The sequence below is a fragment of the Triplophysa dalaica genome, chromosome 16, assembly GCF_015846415.1.
Source record: "Triplophysa dalaica isolate WHDGS20190420 chromosome 16, ASM1584641v1, whole genome shotgun sequence".
Lineage (NCBI taxonomy): Eukaryota > Metazoa > Chordata > Actinopteri > Cypriniformes > Nemacheilidae > Triplophysa > Triplophysa dalaica.
In genome coordinates, this window is record NC_079557.1 from 3,330,367 (window position 1) to 3,357,303 (window position 26,937).

A 26,937-nucleotide genomic window follows, 5' to 3' on the forward strand; every position below is an offset into this window, starting at 1 on the left:
TTATTGGACAATTATCCCGGAAAAGCATGTCCACGCATCAACCAGGTAATGCGGGAAAAGGAGCATGTGCACACGTCAACCAGCTGGGGCAAGAGAGCCCTGCGTTTGCGAAGTTCAACTGTGTTTGTTAACTCACTGCATTTCGGTGATGAATGTTACATAAACGGTGGATATAACTCTGGATTTGGTTTGATACTGATAAATGGAGACGTCCCAGCACTAAAAGATGCCGGTCATGAACCGCATGCGGTTTAAGTGAAACTGAGTCAAATGTCTGTGTTTTGTTGGGAATGGGTGCACACGTGCATTATGTACACCACATGAACTTATAGTGAATCAACAGTTATGCAGGGATAATGCAATGATGTATTGTGTGCTCGTGCTGTAGTTCCTCCCACAGCCCCCACGATAAGAGTATAAATATATACAAAAATTGGGGATACAATGATCCAAACAATGAAAGGGCCTGTCTCTCAATCCATCAACCGGACCACAGCCAAAAAGGCTCTACATTTGATTTCAATATAATCTTATTGAAGTCTTCCCAAAACTTTGCGATTTTTTCCAATTTTGATATGTTCTACTCACAGACACACTCGTTCTCCAGTGACAGAAAAGATCCAGACAAGCACATTTGTTTTCCGTTTAGTTTATTTCAGATGGTACATTATTATGGGTCACAGAAACAGTGAATTCTCATTTTTTACACCTGATTTTATACAGATGAGCAGAGGGAAGAAACCAGTGGAGGACCGGCACAGTACAACAGGTCTGCAAAGTGACCCGGTGGGCAGTAATTGAGGAAGAGTTTTTGAGAGCAGGTGCGTTCGTACGGGCGGGTGTCAAAGGCAAATCCAACATTGCAATGAGAGACATGCTCATATCACAGCGAACCCAGCAGAACCACTCAACCAGTCACAAATAAACAAACAAAACAATTCTTGGCAAGTAATTTCGTCCATGATATAAAACCTGCTTTTGTGTGCTATTGTACTATATTCCCACGTCAGGCCCTTGTACATCACATGAAACTTTAACAATGACTGAGCAAGTGCAGCAGCAAGTGAAATTAGTTAGTGTGCCCTTAACACTGATTTCAGAACACGAACATTCCCACATGAAAAAATTCTGAAGTACACTTTAGTATTTACTACATTAAACTGTAGTAAATTGTAGTGAGCTGTAAGCTATTTCAAAAGGTTTTATAAGTGTATGCTATAGTACTCTGTAATATTTCCTATAGTAAATTGTGGTAAATAAGTGTAAGTAGGCAATACAAATATTTTCGGTACTATAGTTTATTATAGTAAATACGAATTATACTGCAGTATTTTACTTTGAACTTATGTTGAAAGGTAAATGTTAGTGCGGATGTCCCTTCAAACAGCCGAAAGCATAAATTAGGCAAATTATTAAATAAATGAACATAAGTAGCAAGATTTCCAATTCTGTGTATATCTGTAAAGTTCCATGTGGGCCTGCAAACGCTCCGATAGACTATGGGCAGAGTGTTCATTGTTGATAGTTTCATTAAAATTAACTCTGGAAACAGACGAATCAAATCCGTCAAGTCATTAATAAAAGTAAAAAATACAGCGCTATCCAAAAAAAAGATAAGTGCACTCCATAAAAGAGGATTAAATACAGATACTATTTTGGGCATCTTCATTAGAAAAACATTAGCGGTGGTGATTATTTTCATGCAATTGATGGTGCATTGTGGGGTGAAACGGTGGCACAGTCCACTGGCCTCATAATGCAGAGCCAGAGGAGAGAGAGAGAATCAACATCAGTACCACTAAAATGAGTTTCAGAACGGGCGCCTGCAGCCGCCAAATAAATCAGTGTCCGCATACTATAATAATAAAGCTATGAGCGTACAGGGCAAACTACTCTCTCTCTCTCTCTCTCTCTCTCTCTGCTTTTACCCTCTTTCGGCTCTCTCTCCTGCTCTCACCGGGGTGCTTTTTCTCTAACCCACTCTCTCCTCCTCTCTCCTATCCGTTTATCCCTTATTGTGTGTTTATCTCTTTTCCGTTCCCCTGCTCCCTGCGATGCAGCGCTCGACGCGGAGGATCCGCCGCGACGGGTTTCTCCTGTGTACACAGGCACAGATGGGCGAGGAGGAAATGTTAGACTCACAAGAAATCTGCGTACGAGCCAAAACGTGGTTGTAATGCGGCAAACGCGTATAAAGTCAAACAACACAAACTGCTACGGCGAATTTGGTGTGGGCCGCGTCTCTAACCCTCCGCTACAAACCGGTGCCTTCACGGGCAGCTGCCTACTTAGAGAGCAGACTGAAATAAATCCGGTCGGAAAATCCGGTTTAAACTGGCATGGCCGTGAAAATGTATTATTAAAATATAGTATCTTCTCAGGGTTGCACCCAAAAACAGGCAACTTAAAAGGCAGCGTACCCGCGTCTGAAGCGATGCCTTAAAATTCAGTCTAGGTAGGCAACTCGTTAGGTTTTCCAACCGAACTTTCTCTCTCGAACTTTCCTGCAACTTGCATTTATTTAACGCATGGCTTGTTTGTTATTTCTCTAAAATATTCTAATGTGTAATACCGACACCCCTGCCGCCTTCCCCGACTCTGATGTCACTCATCCGACGCCTCCCTCTGTTACGGCTGGGCGGACGACACTGGCCCCAGATAACAATTAAAAAATAACAACAGCCATCATAAAGGCCGCCCGCGATCTCGACAGGCGCATCAATCCCGACGCGCCTGCGTTTCTTCTCTTAATTAACCCTACTGATTGAGCGGGCGCGCTGCGTGCCTCGCTGACCTTGCGCTGGAGGAGAAGACGTCGAAAAGCACAACGTCTGTTCAATCAGGCCGTTCCTCCGCATAATAGATCAGTTCGGAATCTGATTGTTAAGTCGTGTCGGTGTAATCCAAGGTGCTTCGCGTGAACACCGGATGAGATATGAGCACTTTAGCTGAGCTTTAATTTCTTCCGGAGAGGAAGAGGGGGGTGGCGGACGTCTCGAGTACAGCCCTCGCGCTGCAAGGCTTGGCTTGATTGCTCGGTCCGAACCCTCCTCCTCCTCCGTCCCCCGCAGGCTGTAGGCCTACTTTTGGCTCAGAATCACGGTAGGTTTGCGTTATCAAGACGAGGGCCTCTGAGAGTTTTAACGCAGCTGTTTACCACTGTAGCAAGACAACAACTCGGGGGGAAAAGATGGCAGCTTTGCCATGTTTTTTTAATAAATGTCCCTTTGGATTTACATAGAAACTTAAGTAGCGTCACATTCGTAAGTCTGGCATGAATATACATGGAGAATGTGCGCTGCTCTCCAAAAGTAATTTAATCAGAGAGAGGCAGCTATTAGAAATACATAATTTTCTAATAAGTGTGATCGGGAACATGCAAAAACCTCAAAGTGATTCACTTTTTCAATGAGATGGATTGCGTTAAACCAGAATCACATTAGCAGTCACATTGAACTGGTTTGCTGGCGTGCACGCATGTCTTAAATAAATCGTTCACACCAACCAGATGAAACCAATTCTTATGTCAAGTGAACTCACATCTACACTAAACTCTCTATTGTGAAAGTGCTTTCAAGGATTAGTTTACCCCCAAATCATGTAGTCATGTTTTTTGCAATCTTGAAGACCTCAAACAGCAAAGTTCATATAACTTCTCATTTTGTGCTCCGCAACAAATAAGAAGTTATGAAGCTCAATTGCACAAAAGACTAGAAGGGATACAGCTACCTTAACTGGGCATGCGCACTTTAATATCTCACAATTTGTCACGCTGAACAAAAGCTACTTACTGTTTTTTATTATTGTAAGGTTAGGTTTGTAGGTGTAGGCGTTAGCTAATGTAATTGATTGTAATTTTATGGCGAGATTTTGCATCACTTCCGGCCGTAGCTATATCCATTCTAGCCACAATCCAGAGATGCTCTCTTGCTTCCTTAAACATACACAATAACAAATCAAGAGAGGGAGTGAGAGCAAAAGGAACAAGATTGAAAAAAGCCTCAGTGTCAGCAAAAGATGTATAAGGAACAGAAAAAGCATGTGATTCCAGACTGTAAGTTTTTTTTTTTTTGCTGGAGGGTTTGACGCTTCGTGTTCTCCTCTCTTGATCTCTTTTCTATTTCTTTTCCATCACAAGTAATTCTTCGGCGTGAACATGCAACAAGATAAACAGTTTGTGTTGTAAGCCATTATCTCTGTGAGAGTAAAACAACAGACTCGGAGAGAGGTATCAGGCGACAGGCGGCTGGAAAATGACTTCCTGTTCATCCCCCCGGGTTCTAACAACAGACCGGACTCCGACACCTGCTGTGCGGCGATATATTTCTTTATTTCGTTTGTTTATTTCCCCTTTATAACTCATGTTGTTTTTTCTGTCGAAGGACGTGTTTTTTATTTACGCCCCTGGTTAGAGTGCACAGTCTGTGCTGAGTCCAAACAAATGAATGCACATCGCAGATCGAGCAATAAAAGAAAAGCGCTTGCATCCGTGGGATCCGGGGCAGGCGCGTGTGCGCGCTTGATTAGGTGTGTGACCTGACTTGGGAGACACGGGGGGTGTGAAATGCGATAGATTTGGGAATCGTGCTCGACACGGATTGTCGACAGGCTGCGATGTCAAGCGAATCAAACTTGCACGTCCACATACACACATACATTTCGTCTCAGCAACAATAAGCACAGCGGGTTTCTGAATGCAACTGAACGCAGGTAATGCGATGCTGCAGTACAAGCACATTTAGAGAAAGTCAGGTAACAAGTCTCGAACAGCCGGAGTTTTCCTTCCATATCTGAAGCATTATATGATACTTCACGTGATCAAATCGGTCATCATCGGCTATCGTCAGTCTGATGAGTCGTGATTTGAATGACTCCGGGAATACGATAAAAAAGCGATTCCCTAATGAACAAGCAGCTACAACTATAGCGGAGCCTCTTCCCCAGGAGAAAAATTGTGAATGACAGACAGAAAGAAGGACAGAAGAGATTTCGCTTCGCTCTCTCCAGCGCTCTGATGTGACGTTCCACTCGTCTCTCGATAACAGGTCTTAGAGTCTGATGTGAAAGTTTGTGTGGGCGTGCGTGTGTGCGTGTGAGAAGGTGTGCGAGCGTTGGTTTCTACCCCCAGCTGAGGGCAATCAGCAGCAGAACCGCGAACAGGAAGTGAGGCTCGGAGAGGGTGGCGGCACGGCTGTGGACCCTGCCCGCCTCGGAGCCCAAATTAGTGACTGTCACCTTCTCCGAGAAGGGAGGGATGACGTTGAAGCCTCCTGCTCCGGTGTCGTTCTCATCTTCCTCTTCTTCCTCATCATCTTCTTCTTCGCTTTCCAGCACCTCCTGGAAAATGAGAGGGAGTGTTAAAGAAAAACACGACCTGAAAACTGACACAAATGAGAGGTGTTTAAAGGGGATGAGTGGCATTTCTGCACCATCGGTGTCTGGAGAGGGAATTGCGAAAATGATGTTTATTTGCAAACATGTTTCCTGAGGACTTAAAGGGACAGTTCTCGCAAAATGTTGTCATTTATTCACCCTAAATCCTGCATATGACCCTTTCTTCAGTGGAAAACAAAAGAAGATATTTTGAGGAATGTCTCAGTGGTTTTGTATTCATTCTATGGAAGTCAACGGGGGCCAGTGTTGTTTGGTTACCGATGTTCTTATACATTTTTTCTTAGTGTTCTGCAGAAGAAAGAAAGTCATACAAGTGCAATGACGAGAGTGAATAATTGATCAAAGAATTTTCATTTTTAAGTCACTAAATGTTGCCCTCAAAATACCCAGAAATCTCACAAATGTCTCTGTTAGCGTTTCAATTGAGAACTCAACAATGCCACAAACTTGTCAAGATACCAAGTTTTAATCAAACCCAAAGGTTTATTTACATAACTGAGAACTCAAATCCTCTGAGCAACATATTTAATGTTATATTATCAATAAATAGAATCTTTTTAATGTTTAAAAAATGAATTCTAACGGAAACTAGTGAGCAGTACAACTAGGAAGCATAAGAATGGTGGCACAGTGAGCATTTATCATCGAGAGGAATGGAGAGATGGTAAGGGATTATAAACGACTGATAAAAGGCAAAAGAAAAAGTACAGAGAGACAGACAGACGGGTAGGAATATATTAATATTAATGAAGTTTGACTGACGCGACGCTGCATGCAAACACCTTTAGCTAATCCGTTCAGAGAGAGACACACAGTCGGGTTGAGAAAGTGAGACGCACATCAAGAGAGACAGATGAGGAAAGACATGGACTTTTGGAGAAGAGAGATTTGGAAAACACTATTGAGAAAGAGAGAGAGGGTGTAGGAACGAAATAAATGACAACAGAAACTGAATTGAATCCTTTTTGTCTGCAGGCGCAGATTATCTCTAAGCTGAATGCTGTGGTCTGTGTGTTCTGAGAACAGAGGATGTGAACGCCGTCCAAAGCGAGGACGCACAAACGCACAGACGCACGACACAGATCAGAGCCCTGTTTTTTGATAGAGTCGGTTCGTGCACGGAGGCTGGGGGATTATTTGGTTTGCTTTTATGTGGGCAGCAAACAGACAATCCATTTTACAATAGATAGTCAAGTAAAGGTACCTATCATGTACGGTGCCGGTCTCTGAATCCTTTAAAGCTTATTGGTTATAGAAATAAATAAATTGACAAAAAAAAAAAAATGACTAGCGAGATATTGGGCTGTTAAACTGAGGTCAAACATTGGCGTTAAGCCCCTGCTGGTATATACAGTAACTGCACCATTACAAAAAAGTTTCAGAAGTAGTACAGTCAGAAGCCCATTCCAACAAAATAATAAACTTATAAGCAATATATTAGTAAACAAATTATAATTAGAATCGATTATTACATTTAATTTTTAATAATTCTGAAAAATAAACAATTTAATAATTATTCTGTATTAAACTTTATTGTAGGCTACCTCATTTGTTTTATATTATACTAAATACACAACATAAAAAAATCTTTATATTTATTTATAAAATAATAACTAATTATTTTCTAAACAAACGAATACTAAATGAATATAAATATGAAAATACATATATATTTATATATAATGTTAAATAATATGAAATATTGTTTTTGAATTGACCACATTTTTCAAGGGACTGTAATAGCGTCCAAGCAATATACAGTATTGATAAACAAAATATAATTAGAATTAATTATACATTGAATTTTTTATCAATAATTATTCTATATTAAACTTTATTATACTTTAATTGTTCTGTACTATACTAAAAACACAACATACTCAAATTCTTTATATTTGTAATAAATTCTTTATAAAATAATTACTAAATGTTCCCTTAACAAATAAATACTTAATGAACATATAAATAAATAAATATAAGTATATCATATTAAATTATTTTAAATATTATTTAAGAATAGACCACATTTTTGAAGGGATTGTAACAACGTGAAACAGACATATTTCATACAGACTTAAAACGTATTTAAAAATAGAAACATTATTGAAATATTTGATTAATATATTTTATAAGGTCCAGTCAGTGAATCCTAAAGCTTCCATAGTGATCAGTCACTTGGCGTTTATGGCTCAGGTAATTGGCTCAAATCTAAACAGAGTACACAGAAAAACGAGTGTCCATGAACCAAATATGTCTGCACGTACGTCACGTTCTTATGGGCTTGAATGCACCAGCTGGCCGACCATTGAAATGAGAATGCTGACGGACAGTTTTCTCCAGGTGTCCCAGAGTAATACAGTACCGGAGAACCTGCGAGTCGCTCTTTGCGAAGTGTATCGTACTGCTCGAAGCACAGAAACCACGGAGACCACAGGATTGACAACAAATTAAAGATGTGATTGCGTAACGCTGCCTCCTAAGCCTCATCGAGTCAGTTAAAGTTTGGCAGTCGGCCATAATGAAAGAAAAATAAGGCTGACACCCTCATTCCAAAGCACAATATAATCTGACTAAAGGAAGAGCAAATCGATATAGATTTAATTCCCTCCCATGATTGTGTTCTTGAAGGCCTGTGGGTTCTGTGATTATTTCTGATTGAATTGAAGGTGGCACTTGAGGCGGCTTGATTCCGACCCTACAGTTTGCCGTTTGTTTACCGTCGTGGTGCGGTCTGATGTCAAATGATTCATGAACACGTCTAAGACATCACAGCTTTTTGAAGGGTAAAGACCAGCTAAGACTTTCTAAGGTCATGTCCATGGGAAAATGGTCACAGCCTTAAAAATCCATTGATTGAGAGGTCAGTCTTCTGAAAACTAGTTTGTCACCTTCAAGATGAATGCTTTGACAAATCTACCGTATCGAAAATTGTAACCCAGTCCGATTTCACCAAAACAGACACACCCCTAACCCCATCTTCTGCTTTCGTCAGCACTCTGATAGACTAATGTCAGTCACTGCTGATTGGCTACAAGGTTGTTTTGGTACCCGTCCCTACTTTGTCTAAAAAAGCATAATTCGGAAATCGGACACACCGCCTTTAAATCTGAACAAATGAATGAAGAAGTTTTGTGAGCATCTCTTAAAGTCTTAAAGTCAAGTGAATTGCTGTGGGTGGGATTTTGTTCACTGTAGCGGCTGCGACATGTCAGCGTCACGTTCAGCCGCTCATCAAGTCATTCTGTTCAGGTCCTGAAACGCATCAGTATGCTTAAAGCGGCAGGACTGCGGGTCTGTTCGGTCCGTCAACTCTGGGTGCACACGGACGAGCCGCCTGAACCCCTTTTTTACAAGCTGGAGAAATTAGCCACAAGGCCAAACTGCTGGTTCGTTTCGTGAAATCAAGGCTACGAACTAGACCAGAATCAGAATTAGATTTGTTGGAGGCGGAGTTTAACATCTTCACATTCTCATCTACACTTAAGAAACAAACAATTGAAAAAGTCAAGTAAACGGTCTTTCTGTTCAGACGTGAGTAAGCATTGTAATAGAAAGAGACAGTTGGGTGGTTTTTGGAAATGTGTTCAGTACTCACGATTTCAGGTTCAGGCAGCAGGTTGATGTTCAGATCGTCGAGCTGGACCTGGGGGGAGGGGCGAGGTGGAGGAAGGGGTGTGCCCTCCACTGGACGGGGGGTGGAGCTTCCCATGCTATCTATTGCATTACCTGTCAGCAAAGAGGCGGGGTTTAATAAGGCTACTATACAGAATGTCATTTTTGCAGCTTTTATGGTCATTTGGGGCTTTTATAAGGTGATGTATTGATCAAATTATTAAACAAACAATTAAATAAAAAATATTAATGTTTTATTTTAGATAATGTACAAATTTCTTAAGAATGTAAAGGAAAGTATGTTTTGCCTTCAGTTATTTTTACATTCAAATATAAGTTGAAGAAATATTTGACAGACATCTATATTTTATGCCCTTTTTTATTCACATCTATTGGTCACTTGTCACATATGTCTGTGGGTTTTGGAAACATTCATGCAATGAAAAGTATTAAAAAGAGGTTGTCAACTCTGTCAATACGTAAAATGAAGTGTTTTTTTATTTCCTAAAAGTAGCAGTTTTGGAGATACATTAACTTACCTAAAAAAATCATAAAATAAAAAAGCTCCACTCATTTCAGCAAGGGATGTTAATGCCCAAGACACGTTTGATGCAAAAGACATAGTTCCCCCCCTTTTTGAAAGAAATATGTATTTAATAAAACATAAGTAGAACATATAAAGTCAGGATTTATCTGGACATCTGTTGACAATATAAGCAAGCCACTTTACTTCCATATTCTGACATATTCCTATTTCATGACAAAAAAAACGCAAGACTTGATGTAGCCCTCAGGAAAAACACTAAGGTGTCTACATGTATTAAGAAAGTAAATTGTGTTTGATCTGTAAATGACATTCTGCGATCAGTACTCACGCAAGCAGATGTTACTATTGAACATATGTAGGATACGCAGACAGTCCTGCCATTGGTTTCCACTGCCTTCACAATTACACCACTGCGACACCTCTGTACTGCTGTTACTCACGTAGTTTGGAGTCATGATGGTGCCTGCAGACGAAAGAATGAAAAAACAGGAGATGAGAGAGAGAGAGATGGAGAGAGTCAGAGGAAGAGACACTGTGCCAATTAGCCTAAACCCCATCTGTGAGAAACTCCATCCAGTGTAGTCTGTCCCCCCCCCCTCCGGTTTAATTATACAGCCCCAGGTCTGTTCTGTTAACTCAATGTAAGTGCCACACTTGCTTAAAGGAACAGTTTGCCCAAAAATGCACATTCTGTCATTATTTACTTGCCGTCATGTTGTTTCAAAAAAGGGTAAAGAAATTAAAACCCGTACACTGATCTTTTCCATATAATAGATTGTGTGTGAGCAAACCTGTCAAGCGTTGTAAAAACTGCTTACAATAAACGTATGTCATGTCTTCTGATGCTTTACTGGAGTTCTATGCGAGGAACAAACTGACATTAAAGTTATAAAATTATGGGAAATTAAAGTCATGAATATATTCACCATCTTGAATAAAGTGGTCTGGTTACAAACCTACAGAGAAAATAATTTGTTATAGTTTTGCTCATGTACATCTCTTGATTATATAATGTTTCTATGTATTTTATACATTTCATTAATTTACGTTTTGGTTGCAATTCTACAATACACTGCAAAAAAATGACATTCTTTCTAGGCATTCTTGTCTTGTTTTTAGTAAAAATATCGAACTTTCTTAAATCAATATACAATTACTTGACACGAAAAGTAACCTTAGATATTTAGTCTTGTTTTATGAAAAAATATATAACAATAAAGAAAGTTGACTGTAAAAACAAGCCAAAAAATCTGCCAATGGGGTGACAAAAATAAACCTGAATTTTGTTTGACCTTTTTCTCAACTAGCTAATTCAAGTTTATTATTCTCACCCCATTGGCAGATTTTTTTGGCTTGATTTTACCATAAACATAATTCTTATATTTTTCTCCTTTTAAAGATACTAAACATCTTGGGTCTTTTTCTTGTCAAGAAAGTGCATCTTGATGTAAGAATGTTAAGATATTTGTACTAAAAAACAAGATTTTTTTTTGCAGTGTATGAATTCTTTATAAAGTTGCAAAATTGTGAAAAGTATGGAAATACATTTTTATTGAACTGAATATGAAAATCAGTTACAAGTAATTCATGAACGATTCGATCAATCCGACCTGTACATCAGATCAACTAGATCATCCAATACAAACAGTTTTATAACATTAAATCGTTTTCCTTTTGTGTTCCACTTCAAAACCACCATCACCATAGAGGTTTGGAGTAAATAACGACAGAATGTTCACATTTGGATGAACTAATCCTTTTAAGTTAAACCCGCAACATGATCCCCAAACGCTCAGAGCGGCTGCACCTTGTACCATTTTCCATTTTGCGCACTCAGTCATTCAATAAGAGATGGCCATCATTAAAAATGCAATATTATTTAAGTACAGATCGTGCAGTGATATATCGATTTGTCCGTTCTGAACTCTTCATTAAGTTCGTGTCCGTTTCTTAAGGTCGTCTGAGGTGCATTCTCACCGATGAGTCCAGCGTAGGCCTTGAGACACACGGCTCCACTCTCCCGGAGACAGCCGGAGGGCGAAAGAGACGACGGTTGACAGTTTTGCTGGAAATCAGCCAATCTCGACCTGACCGAGTAGACAAATTTAAATATGGACATGTGATGATTAGAACCTATGTACGTCATATTCTGACAGATGAAATACACACATGAGTGTACGATCGGAAATTAAATCTTCTTGACTTTTATGAATTTTCCCTTGTATTTTGAGTTGGCCCAAAGCATGAACTTCGATTTTTAATCGAACTTCGAACAGTGTAACGATTTTTGATAAGCGTCTTTGTCATTTGTCTACTCATGGAAATACGCTCACCTAAAAAAGGATTCAGGCACTTCAAAAAAAACCATGAAAAACATCAATGTTTCATGTCAATTGTGGGGGGGAACATAGCCTACAGTCTTCAGTCTACGTTTATTACTATTGATATGATTTTTTTACTTGGTATTGCTAATCGGAGGCAGATGGTGTAATGCAGACACACATTTTCATTCTAAAGACTATTTTGGCGAAATATTTTGGCATGTCCATAAGTCAATCATTTGAAGACACACAGCCGCAGAAAATTAAGAGACCATTTCAAAGATATTTCAGTTTTTCAGAATGTACCATCATTCTGTGAACTATTAACAATAGTTCTCCCAACTTTAAAATAAAAATCTTGTTTGTATATCTGGAGAAACTGTTAAAAATAACAATAAAGATCCTCTGTATTATTTCAGACCTCAAACACTGCAAAGAAAACAAGTTCATATTCACTTTTAAGCAATACAACAGTAATATTTTCACATGTATTAAGGAAAAGTTTATTTTTTATGTGATCACCTCCAGTTTAATAACAAATTTAATCTGTCTTGTTATGCTTTCAGTCTTTCACATTACTGTTGGATGACTATCATTCCTGAGTTTTGATTTTATTGAACTGAAAGGATCACGATACATCAAAAAATGCTGAATAAATGAAAATGTGCCGTGGTCTCTTAGCTTTTTCTAAGCTGTACATCTGTTTAAAAAAGCATTAGACTGCATTAGAAAACAAAGTGTCAAAGTATGTCTATAGACTAAAGGTCTGTGTTGTCAAAAAAAATTCTTTAAATACGTAGTAGATGACATCTGATCATATTAAATGTGACCTGTTGTCCTTTTTGACATCCTTCTCAGCATGTTGTATTCCTCTTAATGATGCTTAGATAAGCAAAACTGCCAGTTACATCTGTTTCTCAAAAGAGATTAAAGGGAAGTGCTTCAAAGAAGAGTATGATGGTATGCAGTTAGATCTTGAGAGAATATCAAAGGGTTGTGTCTGGATGAAGAGGTGGAGGACAGCGCAGCAAAACAAGGACTGTCAATGTACCGTCTTAATTCAGTGCAATTCATTACATAAGAAATAATGCGCACAATATTAATTATGACCCCTGACCTGACAATATGGTCTCCAGACAACCTGTTCAAAGTTTAAACCTGTTTATACCTTACAACCATGAGCCATGTGTTTAAATGGTGTGTCAAGAAGACATCCGTCTGCATGTGCAGGTGGAACACCGTAACCTTTTCATCCAAACAAATACTTTGTAATTACTTCCAAACCAGCCTCTGCTTTATACCACGCAAGCAAACACATGTCTTACCTGCACAGGTTGTCTTTGAGGCAGAAGCTCTCCAGATGGAGGCAGTTGGGCTGTTCTTCTCTCTCCTCATAGGAGCAGGATGGGACGATGGTTTTTCTCCTCCTCTCGCCGCACAGAGTGTCCGAGCAGGGGCAAAATAAGACGCCGAAGCTGTACTCCTCTGGCACACGCTCCAGGAAGCGCCGCAGAGCTCGATGGCACTTGTGCCTGTTACAGTGATTTGTTACCGGTATGATTTTAGTGCATGCTAGCGCGTACTCTGAGCGTAGGGAACCACACTTCTCAAACAAGCCACAGTCCTGAGCTGCTTTCAGACACTGGTTCTGATCGGTCAGAGGAAGAGTGGACACTAAAGAAGAGAGAGAATGAAACGTTAGTTCAAGTGTCTCAAATAAAGATCCAATATTTTGTAGTTCATAACGATTTATGATAAAACTTCCGACTGAATGATTTGTGCCTTGACATGACACGCAACCCAACTACATTTCCCATCATTCTCTGTACAAGTGTCAATACATCAGACATGTGCGTAGACCACTTTGCAAGATGTAAACACTGGTCCAGAGGCACTTCCGGTATCATTTTATTTTGAAATCTCACATACATAATGACATCTTAAAGATATTTGTTAAACATTTGGATTTGGTTCTGTCGGTTGGATTTTGTTCAAACGTGTAACCAGGATGTTCTTCTGGACCAGTGTTGTGTACCTCACCAGAGGTACCTCACGTGCATCAGACGCTCTTCATTTTGCATTAATGCTATAGATTGATGAAAATAAATGCATTGAACTATTTCATATTAATTTATAAAATTCACTAGAATCGTATCATAATAATAACAACTTGCAAAGGAGCATACAAATGTCACAATGCAGTACAGGGAAAAATAAGACAATAAACTATTTAAACACACAATTCACAATTCTCATCGTACTTTAATGAAAAATAATGTTGAAATTATAACGGGGTCTGAAATTGTGCAGTATTGCAAAAGGCTTCAATGCTCATAATCAGATTTACTGTATACCCTCCATCTCTGATTCCATGTTTATAAATTATATTCATGCATATTGTCTATCTTTAAAATACTTATATAGTTAAAATGATAGTTCACCCAAAAAAATCTATCATCTCTTACTCACTCTCGTGTCATTTCAAACCTTTATGACTTTCTTTCTTCCGCAAAACACAAAAGAAGATATTTTGAAGAAAGTTGTAATCGAGCAGCACCGGACCCCATTCACTTCTTTTGCATGGACACATAACCGGTGCAAGGGGACCAGTTACCAACATTTTTCAAAATATCTAGTTCTTCAGAAGAACGAAAGTCATGCAGGTTTGAAATGAAAAAAGGTTAAGTTAATGAGGACAGGACTTTTATTTTTGAGTAAAAAAGTCATTTATTTTTAAATACAATTATGAAACTTTAACCTATACAAATAATCTGCATACGGTGTATTGAGACTTTAAATAAAACAACACATATAGGCCTACACTGAATTAAGAAGTTCTTTATGATACAAACAGAATTTCCCCACTTTAAAAAAGTTAATATTTACATTTAGTCATTTAGCAAACGCTTTTATCCAAAGCGAATAACAAATGATGTAAACAATGGAAGCAATTGGAACAACATAAAGACAATAAAAAGCAAAAGTGCAATAAACTTGTCTCACAAAGCCTACCACCATCTTTCTGGGAAATCTGCCTAATTTTCAAAAACAACTTTTAAAATAAGTTATAAAATAACAACTCAGCACTTGGAAAACAATAATACAGTTAAATAAATCAACAGAACATACTGTTCAAAACGAAAACAAAGTAGTGTTTTGACACTTTCCTGTTGTGAACTATTAGTGGAACGTGTTCATAGTTATTGATGAACTATATGTTGAAGGAAACCGACCTCACACGGTCCATTAAAAATGACCTTGAGGCCAGCTGGTTAAAAGCAATCTTGAAAAATGGCTAAGAAACTTGAGTCACTTATGAGAAAAGCTCAATTTGTTTGCGATGCCTCTTTGTTTGATATTTTGTTCTTCGATGCCCTCCAACATTCATGCATTTTTTAGTGTCCAAAACTTTTAAAGGCCGCTGTACAAGCCAGCATGTTGTGCGTCTCTCTTATTTCACACAGATACAACAAAGACACGCTTTCAAAGACAAACGCGCCGGCATACAGCGATGCATTCATCACGGAGCAGTCAGCTGTGACAGATCTTATTCTGTCATATCACTGATCTGAGTGCAGTACCTGAAACTATCGAAGCCAGTTTTGATGTTTCGGTGTTTCTCACAAGTTCCAGTTCAATGTCTTCGTATGGGGACGTCTCAATGTCATCAAAACCTGTAACACACACACAAGCGTATACAGTAGATACAGTTAGATGTTGAATTGTTGCAGACTAATGAAGCTCACCAAACTGCACCATTACCGTATCATTACGCCTAATTAACAGCACTGCAGATAATCAAATTACAGGGATTATATGATATTACGTGATATTTCATGATAATGATTCACACAGTGCAATGCCGCACAGTTGAGATTGAAATAAGAGCATAGTGTTTGTGCATTGGCTAATGTGTCAGTTCACAGTTTTAGGGGTCTGGATCAAAGAGAAGAGTTGATATAGAAAGTCTATTTGTAAGATACAACCCTGGGGACCCTGTGTGCCGAGAGTGTTCAAACACACACACATACACACAAATACGCTTGAATATATTTTCGCAGTCCTCTTACATGCGAATATAGTTTTTCAGAAAACTGAAGAAACACTGTCCTTTGGGTTCGATCCAAGAGAACATGCATACTGATAAAGACATTAACGGATTCAGTGCATGGTAAATCGAATTGGGGAAAAGCATCTGCCAAATGCAAAAATGTAGTATTTCAGTTTGCACTAAAAGTGGAGGTGGGCTCCTAAAGACAACATGAAAAATTTGGGGGATTTTCGTTTAATGGATTAATCTTGATTTATCTATGCACTTAATATATTTTTTTAAAACACGCACGCTTATTATCTTTCATCAAAATCGTCCTCTCCGCCTCAAAACAACCTCTTCACTTCCAGTCATGAGGAATGGCGTGAGGGCGGGGCTCCAATGACTGACTGGCCGTTTCTCAAATCAAAGAACGCAAAAAACGGTCTTGTGTTCTTGTGATGTTCTTCGGTCTTGCGAGGCAGCCTGGGAAGAACGAACTTGGCGCGCAAGGCTGCATTCGATGCATCCTTGATATCGAGAACTTGAGTATTGGAACCGTGTGGTTATTGATAACGTAAAGCGAGAACACGAGGACACAAGACCCATATGTGACCCTTGATCACAAAACCAGTCTTAAGTTGCATGGGAATAATTTGATGTTTTTCACGCGTTTTTAAATGGCTGCATCTCAGCCAGATATTGTCCTATTCTAACACCTCATAAATCAATAGAAAGCGTATTTATTCAGCGTTCAGATTATGTAAAAATCTCAATTTCTAAAAACTGACCCATAAGACTGGTTTCGTTGTCCAGGGTCACATATTGAGAAATGGCCCACTGATTGCACACCGGTATTTAAATATACTTCCATTTTGTTACCAACACCCAACTTCCAACAATCAAATCAAATCATTTTTCTCATTTCAGTAGTCGTCTCACTCAAACATAGACACGATACTGAATAGAATACAATTGCTACATGCGTTTCATAGTGACAAACAGCTAACCAAAGCACTGGACAGCCCCATCTACAAACATCCAGAACATATGAATAAAGATGATTATGATTAATAATCACATGAAATGATTATTAAAAAATAAATCTGTTTACCAGGAGATATGGCTGTTACACCCCATAGCAATCTTTGCATGCTTGCTTTTTGCTTCATAAAGAGAATGTTTTCAAGGACAATTTCTAAAATATTAGTTATCAAACCCACTCACATGCACAAACACGTTCACACAAATGCAGAATTCTTCTCATCTCGTTTACACATTCGTCACATTTTAGTCTAAAGAGGCACGCATCAAGTGCACCGCATTCACAATTAAGCGGCTGATATTCTGCATGAGACGTTTTGCATTTGCAGCACACAAGAGAAGAACACTTGACATTTCAATTGCGAGCGTTCCAAAAGCATCAATTTCTGAGCCTGTGGATCAGGCCGGCCCCGCCGGCCTCTCGGGGCTCTCCGGCCCCTGCGCCGCACTCAGACGCATGATGAGTTCTGCGCTCAGAGATGGCCGCGATTACTCAGCGTTTACAACAGCTCTTGATTAGCTGCTGCTGGAAGCCGTCTTCCAGTTTCATAACATCGAATATTAATAAACCATATTGGATGGGAATATAGACGCAGAAACGATTCATTATGCAGCGGTGTCTTGATGATCCCTGTAACGTCACGAAAACCGACGCGCTCAGAGCAAACCGCGGTTCCTGCGTGTATTTATCGGTCCTGCCGAGCGTAATGAACAGATGAAGGAACGATCGAGATTAATCACGATAGGGCTGTCAGCGAGCCAGTCGTTTGTTTAGAATCTGACTGGGTTTGTGCCGGCCTGCCAGTTTGTACACATTACTGAGCAGTCATTAAACGCCATACTGAGTAAATCTAAACCCACTGGTAGCTCACTCAACACTCTCATTAAGACATTTTGGCATGTCCTGAAAGAACATAACAAACGGTATCCGCAGAGATTCACGAGTTCAGTATTTATGAATTACGCCGGAACAGAGGCAGTCATTTCCGAAATGATTTAACTGAATTCTTTATGCATGAGTCTCTTGAGCTACAGTCTCCGTTCTTCTGCTTTGTGTTTCTTTATACCTGTCTGCTCTTTTATCTTGATATTAAACTGTTTGAAAAGCGCTGGACATTTAACTGGTTTTGTCATCGTGTCGTATTGGGAATCTTGAAGAAACATAACATTCACAATGCTTTTAAGTTTGGTAATGTGGCGTATTTTCAAGGGTAACACGCTGGGAAATAAAGGGTGGGATTTGATTTATCTGTTGAGGTTTAATTGGCATTTCTTTTATGTATTTCTTAACAAGACTCTAAAAATATTTTTCTAACATATTTTTGAAACAAAGTGCACTGATGTACCGTATTATAAGCAACCTAAAATGGCATTTTCAACCACACTTACTGTTATAATCTAATCTATTCTTAAGTGAAACTTGCTATTCATTCACCTACAGCTTTTTATTCATTATCTGTTTGTTGCAGAATGTGTTTTCTGTACAGCTGCTTTGAAACAATGCCAATTATTTTGCAATTACAAATTGTTGTGCAGTTTTCGCTGTAATAAAACTTTACTCGAAGGACAGGATTGAGATGATTTTCAGTAAATTTGAGTGCATCGCAAAAAGTGTGTGTGTTGCCTCTTATTAGCGGTCACACAAAAAGGAAAGTAATTTCAGAGGCGGAGAAACATTGCAGATTGGAGAAAGATTATGAAAAAAACATTTTTTGTTTAAAAACAACATGCACTTTATGAACAACATTTTTTATGCAAGCAAAAAGGGTCATTTCTCTTTACCATCATCTTAAAATACACACACACACATACACTGATGTCCCAAAAATGAAAAGACACAGGACCTTCCCAGCAGTTCACTCTCTTCATCAAAGACAAATTAAACTGGGACAGTACATTAGGCAGTAATCACATGGGTTTATAAAGTATACGTCAAGGTAAACACTTACCCTGCGGAAAACGGATAGTCCAGTAAACGCTCAGGCACTGCTGCTCCATGCGTGACCCCCGTTGGCATTTGCATTCTTGCAGGGGATGATAGTGCATGAGGCTGTTCTGTGCATCAACGCAGCCATGCCGCGTCTCCAGGGCCAGAGGGGCCACCGCCTCCTCATCCACGCAGTATTCCAAGTGACGAAAAGGCCTCTTACACTCCGGGTTCTGCATGCATTCCTGTACAGCAGCTATGCAGTCCAAAGTCTCCGGGAACACCGGCACCACAGAGAGAAATGAACCTGGGGGAATTAAAATTTAAATGATAAATATTACTTTGTTAATGATGCACCTGCTTAACCAATAAAGTTGTTCCAAACCTGTAGAAATTTATTTTTTCCGCTATACAATTAGGAAGATATTTAGAAGTATGCCAGTAATCATACAGATGTCATCCCCCATTTACTGCCATGGTAGGAAAAAAATGTCAATGGGAAGTCAATGGGAAATGAGATCTGTTTTGTTTCTGACATCCTTCAAAATTTCTTCCTTTTAGTTTAGCAGAACAAAGACATTTATACATGTTTGGAACAACCTGAGAGTGAGTAAATGATGACAGAATTTTCATTTTTGGGTACACTATCCCTTTAAAGAGTAGTCACATTGGCTGAAATATTTATATATTAACTTAATATATAATTCAATATATTTATATATTAATAAACACGAGTTGCATGCAAATAAACGTGCATTCAAATTCAGCCGAAATCTGCAGAGCTTTTCACATGCGAAGGCCTGGTTATGAGCGACAAGTTACAATTTGAATATTTTACATTACAGTTATAATATTTATAGACAACACACACACACACACAAACCATTCAGACTGTAAGAGCAGAAAAAACGAACATCAAAGTCCCTCAACTTACATTCAAGGGCAGAAATAATAATGTGTAAAATAATGCGCAAAGAGACCTTTTCTCTGAAGGGAATTTCTTGGCTAGCTATTGCAGGACGACAGATAACTCTAACCAGCATGAAATCTTGATTCACGAAGTTCATACATCAAGGCGAAGTTTCAACCCTGGTTTCTCGACATCGAGTACTTTGTGCGCCATCATCGCCGTTGAGCCAAATCCTGACAGACGTCACCAGCTCCAGAGACCCCCGCTGTCAGCCGCGGTGACCAGAGGGGGAACTGTGACAGGACTGTGTAATTTCTGAAGCTGCGATTTCTCTGTTTTTCATTAGGCTGCAACAGAAAAGCCCCTGCAAGCCTGTAAGAGCATGAGACATGTGTTTCTCTTTCTTGTGTTTCAGTTCTCTGACCCCATCCCCCCGGTATCTCTCTCAACAGAGGTGGGCAGTGTAATTGAACTAGGCCTCATTTTAAAGCTCGTGGTGATTGAGAACTCATGGCTGTGGCCGCCTGACCAAATGCTGTTCTTTGCTTTGCCATACAACAAAATGGCACCTCCACCCAAAGCTCGTGAAGAGATGATCCATGCGTGAAAGACCGTCTACCACAGCAGCTAAAGTTAAACCGACACTTTGCCCTCTGATCACGCGCGCTGTTGACAAACGCTACATGGTTTGCTCTTTAACAATGATACAGTATGTCAAACGGTTGCATTTTCTATTTATTTCAAAATATTGTGGTTGTTCTGAAATTCGTATGTTCATATTTGCTGTTTTTCAGGAAATGGAATCTTCAATGATTTCAATGATGGCAAAGTTGTCAAAGTTGACAAGCACTTTTAAATACTTTTTATTGGTTAGATATTTGCAAAACCCGGTGACAAATCATAATGATTTACGGAAAATTATAATCACGAAATATAGAGATACAAGGTGTTAGAAGGACAGCATCCATATGTAATCATATTAATAAGTAATTTCTTTAAATGTGCATTCAAACTATGTTACATGTATTAGATTTATTGATGTTTTTTTGGAAAATGAAAAGGAGTTTATAAGAATTCTTATTAGACTCTTAATAAACATTTCTTTTTACCGATGAAACTGAATTAATAAAAACTAAAATTCAATAATAGCTGATTTTGAAGCAAAAAGAACTTAAAGTGGAAGGAAGTGGAAAGAGAGTAGAAGAACAAAAGACAGACAGACGGAAATAGAGACATACGGAAGACAGACAGAAATAGTGACTGACGGAAAGAGAGACAGACGGAAAGACAGACGGAAATAGTGACTGATGGAAAGAAAGACAGACGGAAAGAGAGACAGATGGAAAGAGAGACAGACGGAAAGACAGACAGAAATAGTGACTGATGGAAAGAAAGACAGACGGAAAGAGAGACAGATGGAAAGAGAGACAGACGGAAAGACAGACAGAAATAGTGACTGATGGAAAGAGAGACAGACGGAAAGACAGACGGAAATAGTGACTGATGGAAAGAAAGACAGACGGAAAGAGAGACAGATGGAAAGAGAGACAGATGGAAAGAGAGACAGACGGAAAGACAGACAGAAATAGTGACTGATGGAAAGAATGGAAAGAAAGACAGACGGAAAGAGAGACAGACGGAAAGAGAGAGGGATGAAAAGACAGACAGAAATAGAGACAGAAGGAAAGACAGACATATGGAAAACAAACAGAAATAGAGACGGAAAGAAAAAAAGACAAACGGAAAGAGAGACAGACGGAAAGAAAGACAGACAGAAAAAGTCAGACAGACAGACAGAAAAACAGACAGACACAAAGACAGGCAGGATGAAAAAAAGAAATAAAGAAAGAAAGGTAAACATAATGACAGACAGCAGACACCTCACACAATAGGAAACAGTCTCAGTATGGAGGCTGATGGCAATCAAACACATGCTGGCCGGGTATTACGATCTGTGTGTGCGCACTAAAATCACATTTAGCATGTGACAGTGACACACACACACACTTACACACACCTTGAGGCTTTAAGTCTCATGAATTCACTGAGAGGAAGACAGAGACTTTAAACTGTTCAAGAGATGAGAAACAGAGACGAGGGAAAGAGAGACAGACAGGGAAACTGCGTGTTGACGATCATGTACTGTAAATCTAACCATCCTTGTGTGACTGTATTTATGGTCTGCGACAGTAAACTGGCTCCGGCTGTCGATATGTGCGGATCTAACATGATTAACTAATCAATGTGTACAGCGGTCTGAGCCTCTGTGGTAACCCAAGCACCACTATATCAAAAAAAGACCACACAGCCCCGACCACAACAAATCTGCACAATCCATTAGATAAATGACAGCGTCAGGGCCCAAACCAAGCATTCTGACAAACAATCAACCCCTGTATGTCCATTAAAACTGTTGTGTTTTTCCAGCACCGATGAGTGATGAATGACATCATGAATGAAAACAAATAACAGTCTGACAATAAACACGATCTTGTTTGCGGTACAGCCATTCAGCACACACTGTTATTTGCTGCATTGAGGGTTTTGACAAATGTGGGTCAGGGTGCTGTATCTATTCACTGCGGTGACACGTCACATCAAAGCATGGCGGCGGTATTAAAAGAACCGGGTCGGATGGGCCTGAATGATTGACACTGTGGAGAAACGGAAGACAGTCCAGGAGCTCCGGAGGAGAGAAAGTTCACCGCAGGGACGTGATGCTGAGACGGCCCTCCTGACTAAATCACAGCACTCAGCGCCTTTAATGAAAATTGGCTACAACATCATGATGAAAGCCATGTGTGAAAGGAGGTCGGTTTAGACACACACACACTCGGGCCCTCTCTGATTCTGTCGCTTGGCTTGAATCTTTCAGTTGAGGCGAGAGAGTCCAACACCATCTGCCGTCACCGTGTTTGCCTTTCCAAATCCTGGTTATCAACAAAACACACACGCGCCCCCTGCAGAAGCCTAAAGATCAACTCGTATCGTCATATGTGAAGAAAACATGACCGTGGGGGGATGCATTTGTGAGTTGTTAATTCGAGCTGTTTACTAAACTTGTGCCATTTCTCGTCGGTTTGCTAAAAATGGCCGTGTAAATAGCCTGTCCCTGGGTATGTCCTTGGCAAGCTTTGACAGATATGCATCCATTACAGCATTTTTTAAAGCAGAATCATGCAATTAGTAGATATGCTGACAAAGCCCTTGTTTGTGTTTCACCTGCGCAATAAATGCTTTGACTCATTGTGCGTTCTTTTGGGGTGGGATGGAACTAATTTGGGTAAAAGCAAAATAAGTTAAACGCATTAGGTAAGCACGGCAGCCACGTTTTACCAGGACCTGCTAGACCTGTCTCCATCCGTCTCTGGGGAAATGAGTCGAAGCTGCCAAAGTCGAGAGTAGGGATGTGCACATCGATGCTGCAGTATCGATATATCGATACTCAAAAGATGCTATTTAGGTATCGATATTTTCAGAAAAGTATCGATTATCTGGTTAATTACATTAATAGTTTCAGCATAACTAAATGTTGTTAGCTCTGTGCATGCCGATCAGTGACACTATGTTATGAAAGTACTAGCTCTCGCGACAGTTTGACGTCACACACGGATCGGTCTCCGGCTGCGCAGCGCGGTCAGATGGACGTGCTATTCAGCTCCGTAACGTACACATACACAACACGCATGTATTGCACACTTGCACATTAAACAGAGGATAGAATTGCAAGATGGCTTAGAGGAAGCGTAAAAGTTAAGTTAATGTATGCACAGTTTATATTGTTTGTAATTTTATTGATTGTATTAAGATTTTTGTTAGTTAATCAATATTTTTTCCTTCAAAATACAGTATATTACAGTACAAAAAAAATGTTAAACCCTAAGAAAAATGGCCTGTTTAAAAATAAAACGGCAGAGAAAATATGCAATTTTTTTGTTGGTGCTATTTTTGTTTCTTTTATTAAGATTTATGTTATTTAATCAATATTTTTGTAAGAAGGTTGTTAAAATATTGTATTTATTTGTTTAAATTACTTTTTTTTGTAAATTTGCTAATAATAGCCAGTACAAGTATGTAATTTCTCTTTAATTGTAATTATATTTTTATTTAAAAAAAAATATATATAAAAAATAATGTCCATCATCAGTATCGATATCGGTATCGATAAAATGTCAAGAAAAAGTATCGGTATCGTATCGCATCGCATCGCATCGCATCAAAAAAAGGTGGTATCGCCCATCCCTAGTCGAGAGTTGCGCATGCGTACCTGCGCGTGTCGACTTTTGTCAAACACACCTGGGCGCGCGCACACCTGCCGATGTGATCCGTCAGTCTGAGAGCTCGTGTATTTGTAAACAACTTCTAACAGTCGGTAACGCTTTCAACCTCGGGTTCCCTTTTAAATTCTTTATGCAAATGCGTTAAATGTGAAACTACAAAATGAAATCTTTTTCCACTTGATCGCCGTCAGGGGGTTTCAAGCGACTGATATACGATGCGACCCCCGGGGATAGACACAGCACGAGCGAGCACATCAAATCTGCAATCATTAACACGGCTAATAAATAAACCTGTCGATCAGCGCGCGCATTACAGCGTGTTCTCGTGGCACCGGGGTGCGAGAAACAGCACTCACGATGATGAATGCCGCGCGTGCAAGACACCACAAAAACACTCGCACAAAGACTTGCGATATTGCATCGTGTCATCCCCAGGTGTGAAAAGAAAGTAAAATCCCTCAAATGTTAGTTGCTGTGCAACGAAAGCACAGCAGATCTGCCCTTTACTAACTCGCGAGTCTAATCTGTCTGTGTGTGAATGAAAGAGCGCGTGCGCTTGTGTGTGTTCTTGCCGTCACATAATTAGGAAAATATTGACTGTGACAGATGTCTCATAAGATGCTGTTATTTGCCGACGGAATTATATTTTTAGACCTGGCCTGCAAGGATTATCGCGCTTCGAGGAGCTCCTGTAATGTCTGGGATCTTCAAACTATTATTCTTTGGCGATTCACGCGTTAGGAACTAACCAAATGGACGCCTTTCAAGCAGGACAATTACATTTGATAAAACCAGTTGTTTAAATGAAATGGTCTACTCTAATGACAAATATATAGGTCATATCATATATAAATGATTTTTTTATCAAATCGTATTAAAAGATACATTTCATCATGAGATAATTAACGTGCAGAACATGACGAATGAAGCATATACTTTTGAAAAAACTGTTCAGAAAGCCAAAATGTATTATAATTATAACATGATAAAATGACCCGTAATAGACCAGAAATGATATAAGTAGAATAGTCAAAAATTCACTTGTGATTTCAAAGCATTAAAAAGTTATTTAGCCGTTCCTAAATTATGAACCCATGAAAATTAAGCTTCATTGTTTCAGAACAACCACATGGCACAGCGGTTCCACTAAAATACTGGTGGTGGACAACACGCCTAAATATCATTGAGTTCATGTTACGCATAAATTGGAAACGTGAAAATACAATTCATCAAAACACTTTTGCACTAACAAAGTGTGATAACCTACAATGTACATTTTTTCATTACTGTTACTCCGTACTTATGTAAATAGACCGTAACACGAACACTGTAATGTAAAGTGTGACCCTGATGTGTCAATGTAAGTCATTCAGACTGTTTCTCAGACTTACCCTCAATGAAGAACAGATTTAGAAATATTCCCAGAAGAATCATCTCGGCTGCTGCTGGAGGCGCTCGATTAGACGATGATGCTGCTCTGTTATCTCGGAGAAGCGCGTCTGGAACCACGGAATCGGTCCGTCTCGACCCCTCAGTCCGTCACTACGTCGCCCACTACATCCATACACGGGGACCCCCGTCCGACAGAGTCTCGCAGACAGATATCTCCAAATTTGTGCGTCCGAAATTCGGGCTCCAGCTAAAAACTTGCGCAATAAGACGTTTTCTATTGCGTAAAAGTGTCCAAGAGCGGAGCGTTGGTTAGTATAACAAGCAATAATGCAATTTCAAACTGTCATACGCACTAACACTATAGTCCTATATACTCACGATCTGTCCTTCTAAAACGATAATCCTTAGTTCAGACAACTACGACCATGACAAACGCGTAAAGAAGGTGCGCACTGGTTGTGTCAATGCGCGCATTAAATCGCGTAAGTTTAGAGCGCGAGATCGAGCACAGACGCGTGATTGCGAGCTGTCCCACAGCACTATGTGCTCAATCCTGTCCTCAAACTCAGCGGCCAATTTTACATGCATCTGCCTCCCTGTGATTGGCTACAGCATTCTCTTGCGCATCCATGCAAAATCCCTGACCAGCCTGACCAACACTCATAAAAACATGAAGGTTCCAGTTAAAAGCAAGTGTGATGCCATATGAGAACATTTTTTAATGTCCACAAAGGACTGTTCTGCAGTTCTGTAGCAATAAAAGATCATAGTCATTTTATATAAAATGTTGGAAGATGGGGATTTAACAACTATAACAACTTTGATTAATGTTATAAAAAAGCTGATTTGGTACCGGGGGTTATTTCTAACCGATTCAGTCATATTAAATAATAATTTAGCATTAATAACCACAGTTAATCTAAATGCCACATAAACACTTTAGGATACCTTAAAAAAAATTACAGGATGGTTACACAGGCATATGGAAATATCCAAGATTTCATCATGAGGGTTCACATGGTATTCAGTTTCGGTGTGTTTACAAAACCCCATATTCAGAAATCCCAAATGAATGGTTAGTCATCCAAACATTGCATAGTGTGAACAGAAGACTGTTCGAACTTTAGACTCTGAAGTTTTGTTGGCAGGACAACACAGGGATGACAAAGCTGTACGCTTGTTCCAATTTCAGATTTGCAATTGAAACTTTAATGAGAATTTGATTTGTCCAAGGGGTCCTACATGGTCCAACAACTGGTGCTATAATCTTGAAACTTATGTAGATTCACATCCTGGTGATTACTGGTCATCCATGTGCGTGCACGCTGGTGGTTTGCTGGACAGACAATCTTAGCCATTTAACTAATCAGAGTAAATGTCATACAGAGCTGTTGGCCTGATGATGTCACAGTTGTGGAGTCGTTACATTGAGTGCTTCCATCTGGTGGGGCTTTGTAGGGGCCGGACAGCCACACTTTGC

At 39.5% G+C, this 26,937-nt stretch overlaps 1 protein-coding gene across 1 annotated transcript; it reads right to left on the minus strand.

Annotated features, from left to right (window-relative positions):
- Positions 1 to 633: 633 nt before the first annotated feature.
- gfra3 (GDNF family receptor alpha 3) lies at positions 634 to 25,991 on the minus strand. Its single transcript, XM_056769573.1, has 8 exons — positions 25,457 to 25,991; positions 18,898 to 19,182; positions 15,456 to 15,548; positions 13,200 to 13,548; positions 11,531 to 11,640; positions 9,882 to 10,016; positions 8,990 to 9,120; positions 634 to 5,337 (listed from the first exon to the last, which is right to left on the minus strand). The coding sequence occupies exons 1-8, from the start codon at positions 25,497 to 25,499 to the stop codon at positions 5,119 to 5,121; spliced, it is 1,365 nt and encodes a 454-aa protein (XP_056625551.1). The 5' UTR covers positions 25,500 to 25,991; the 3' UTR covers positions 634 to 5,118.
- Positions 25,992 to 26,937: the final 946 nt, after the last annotated feature.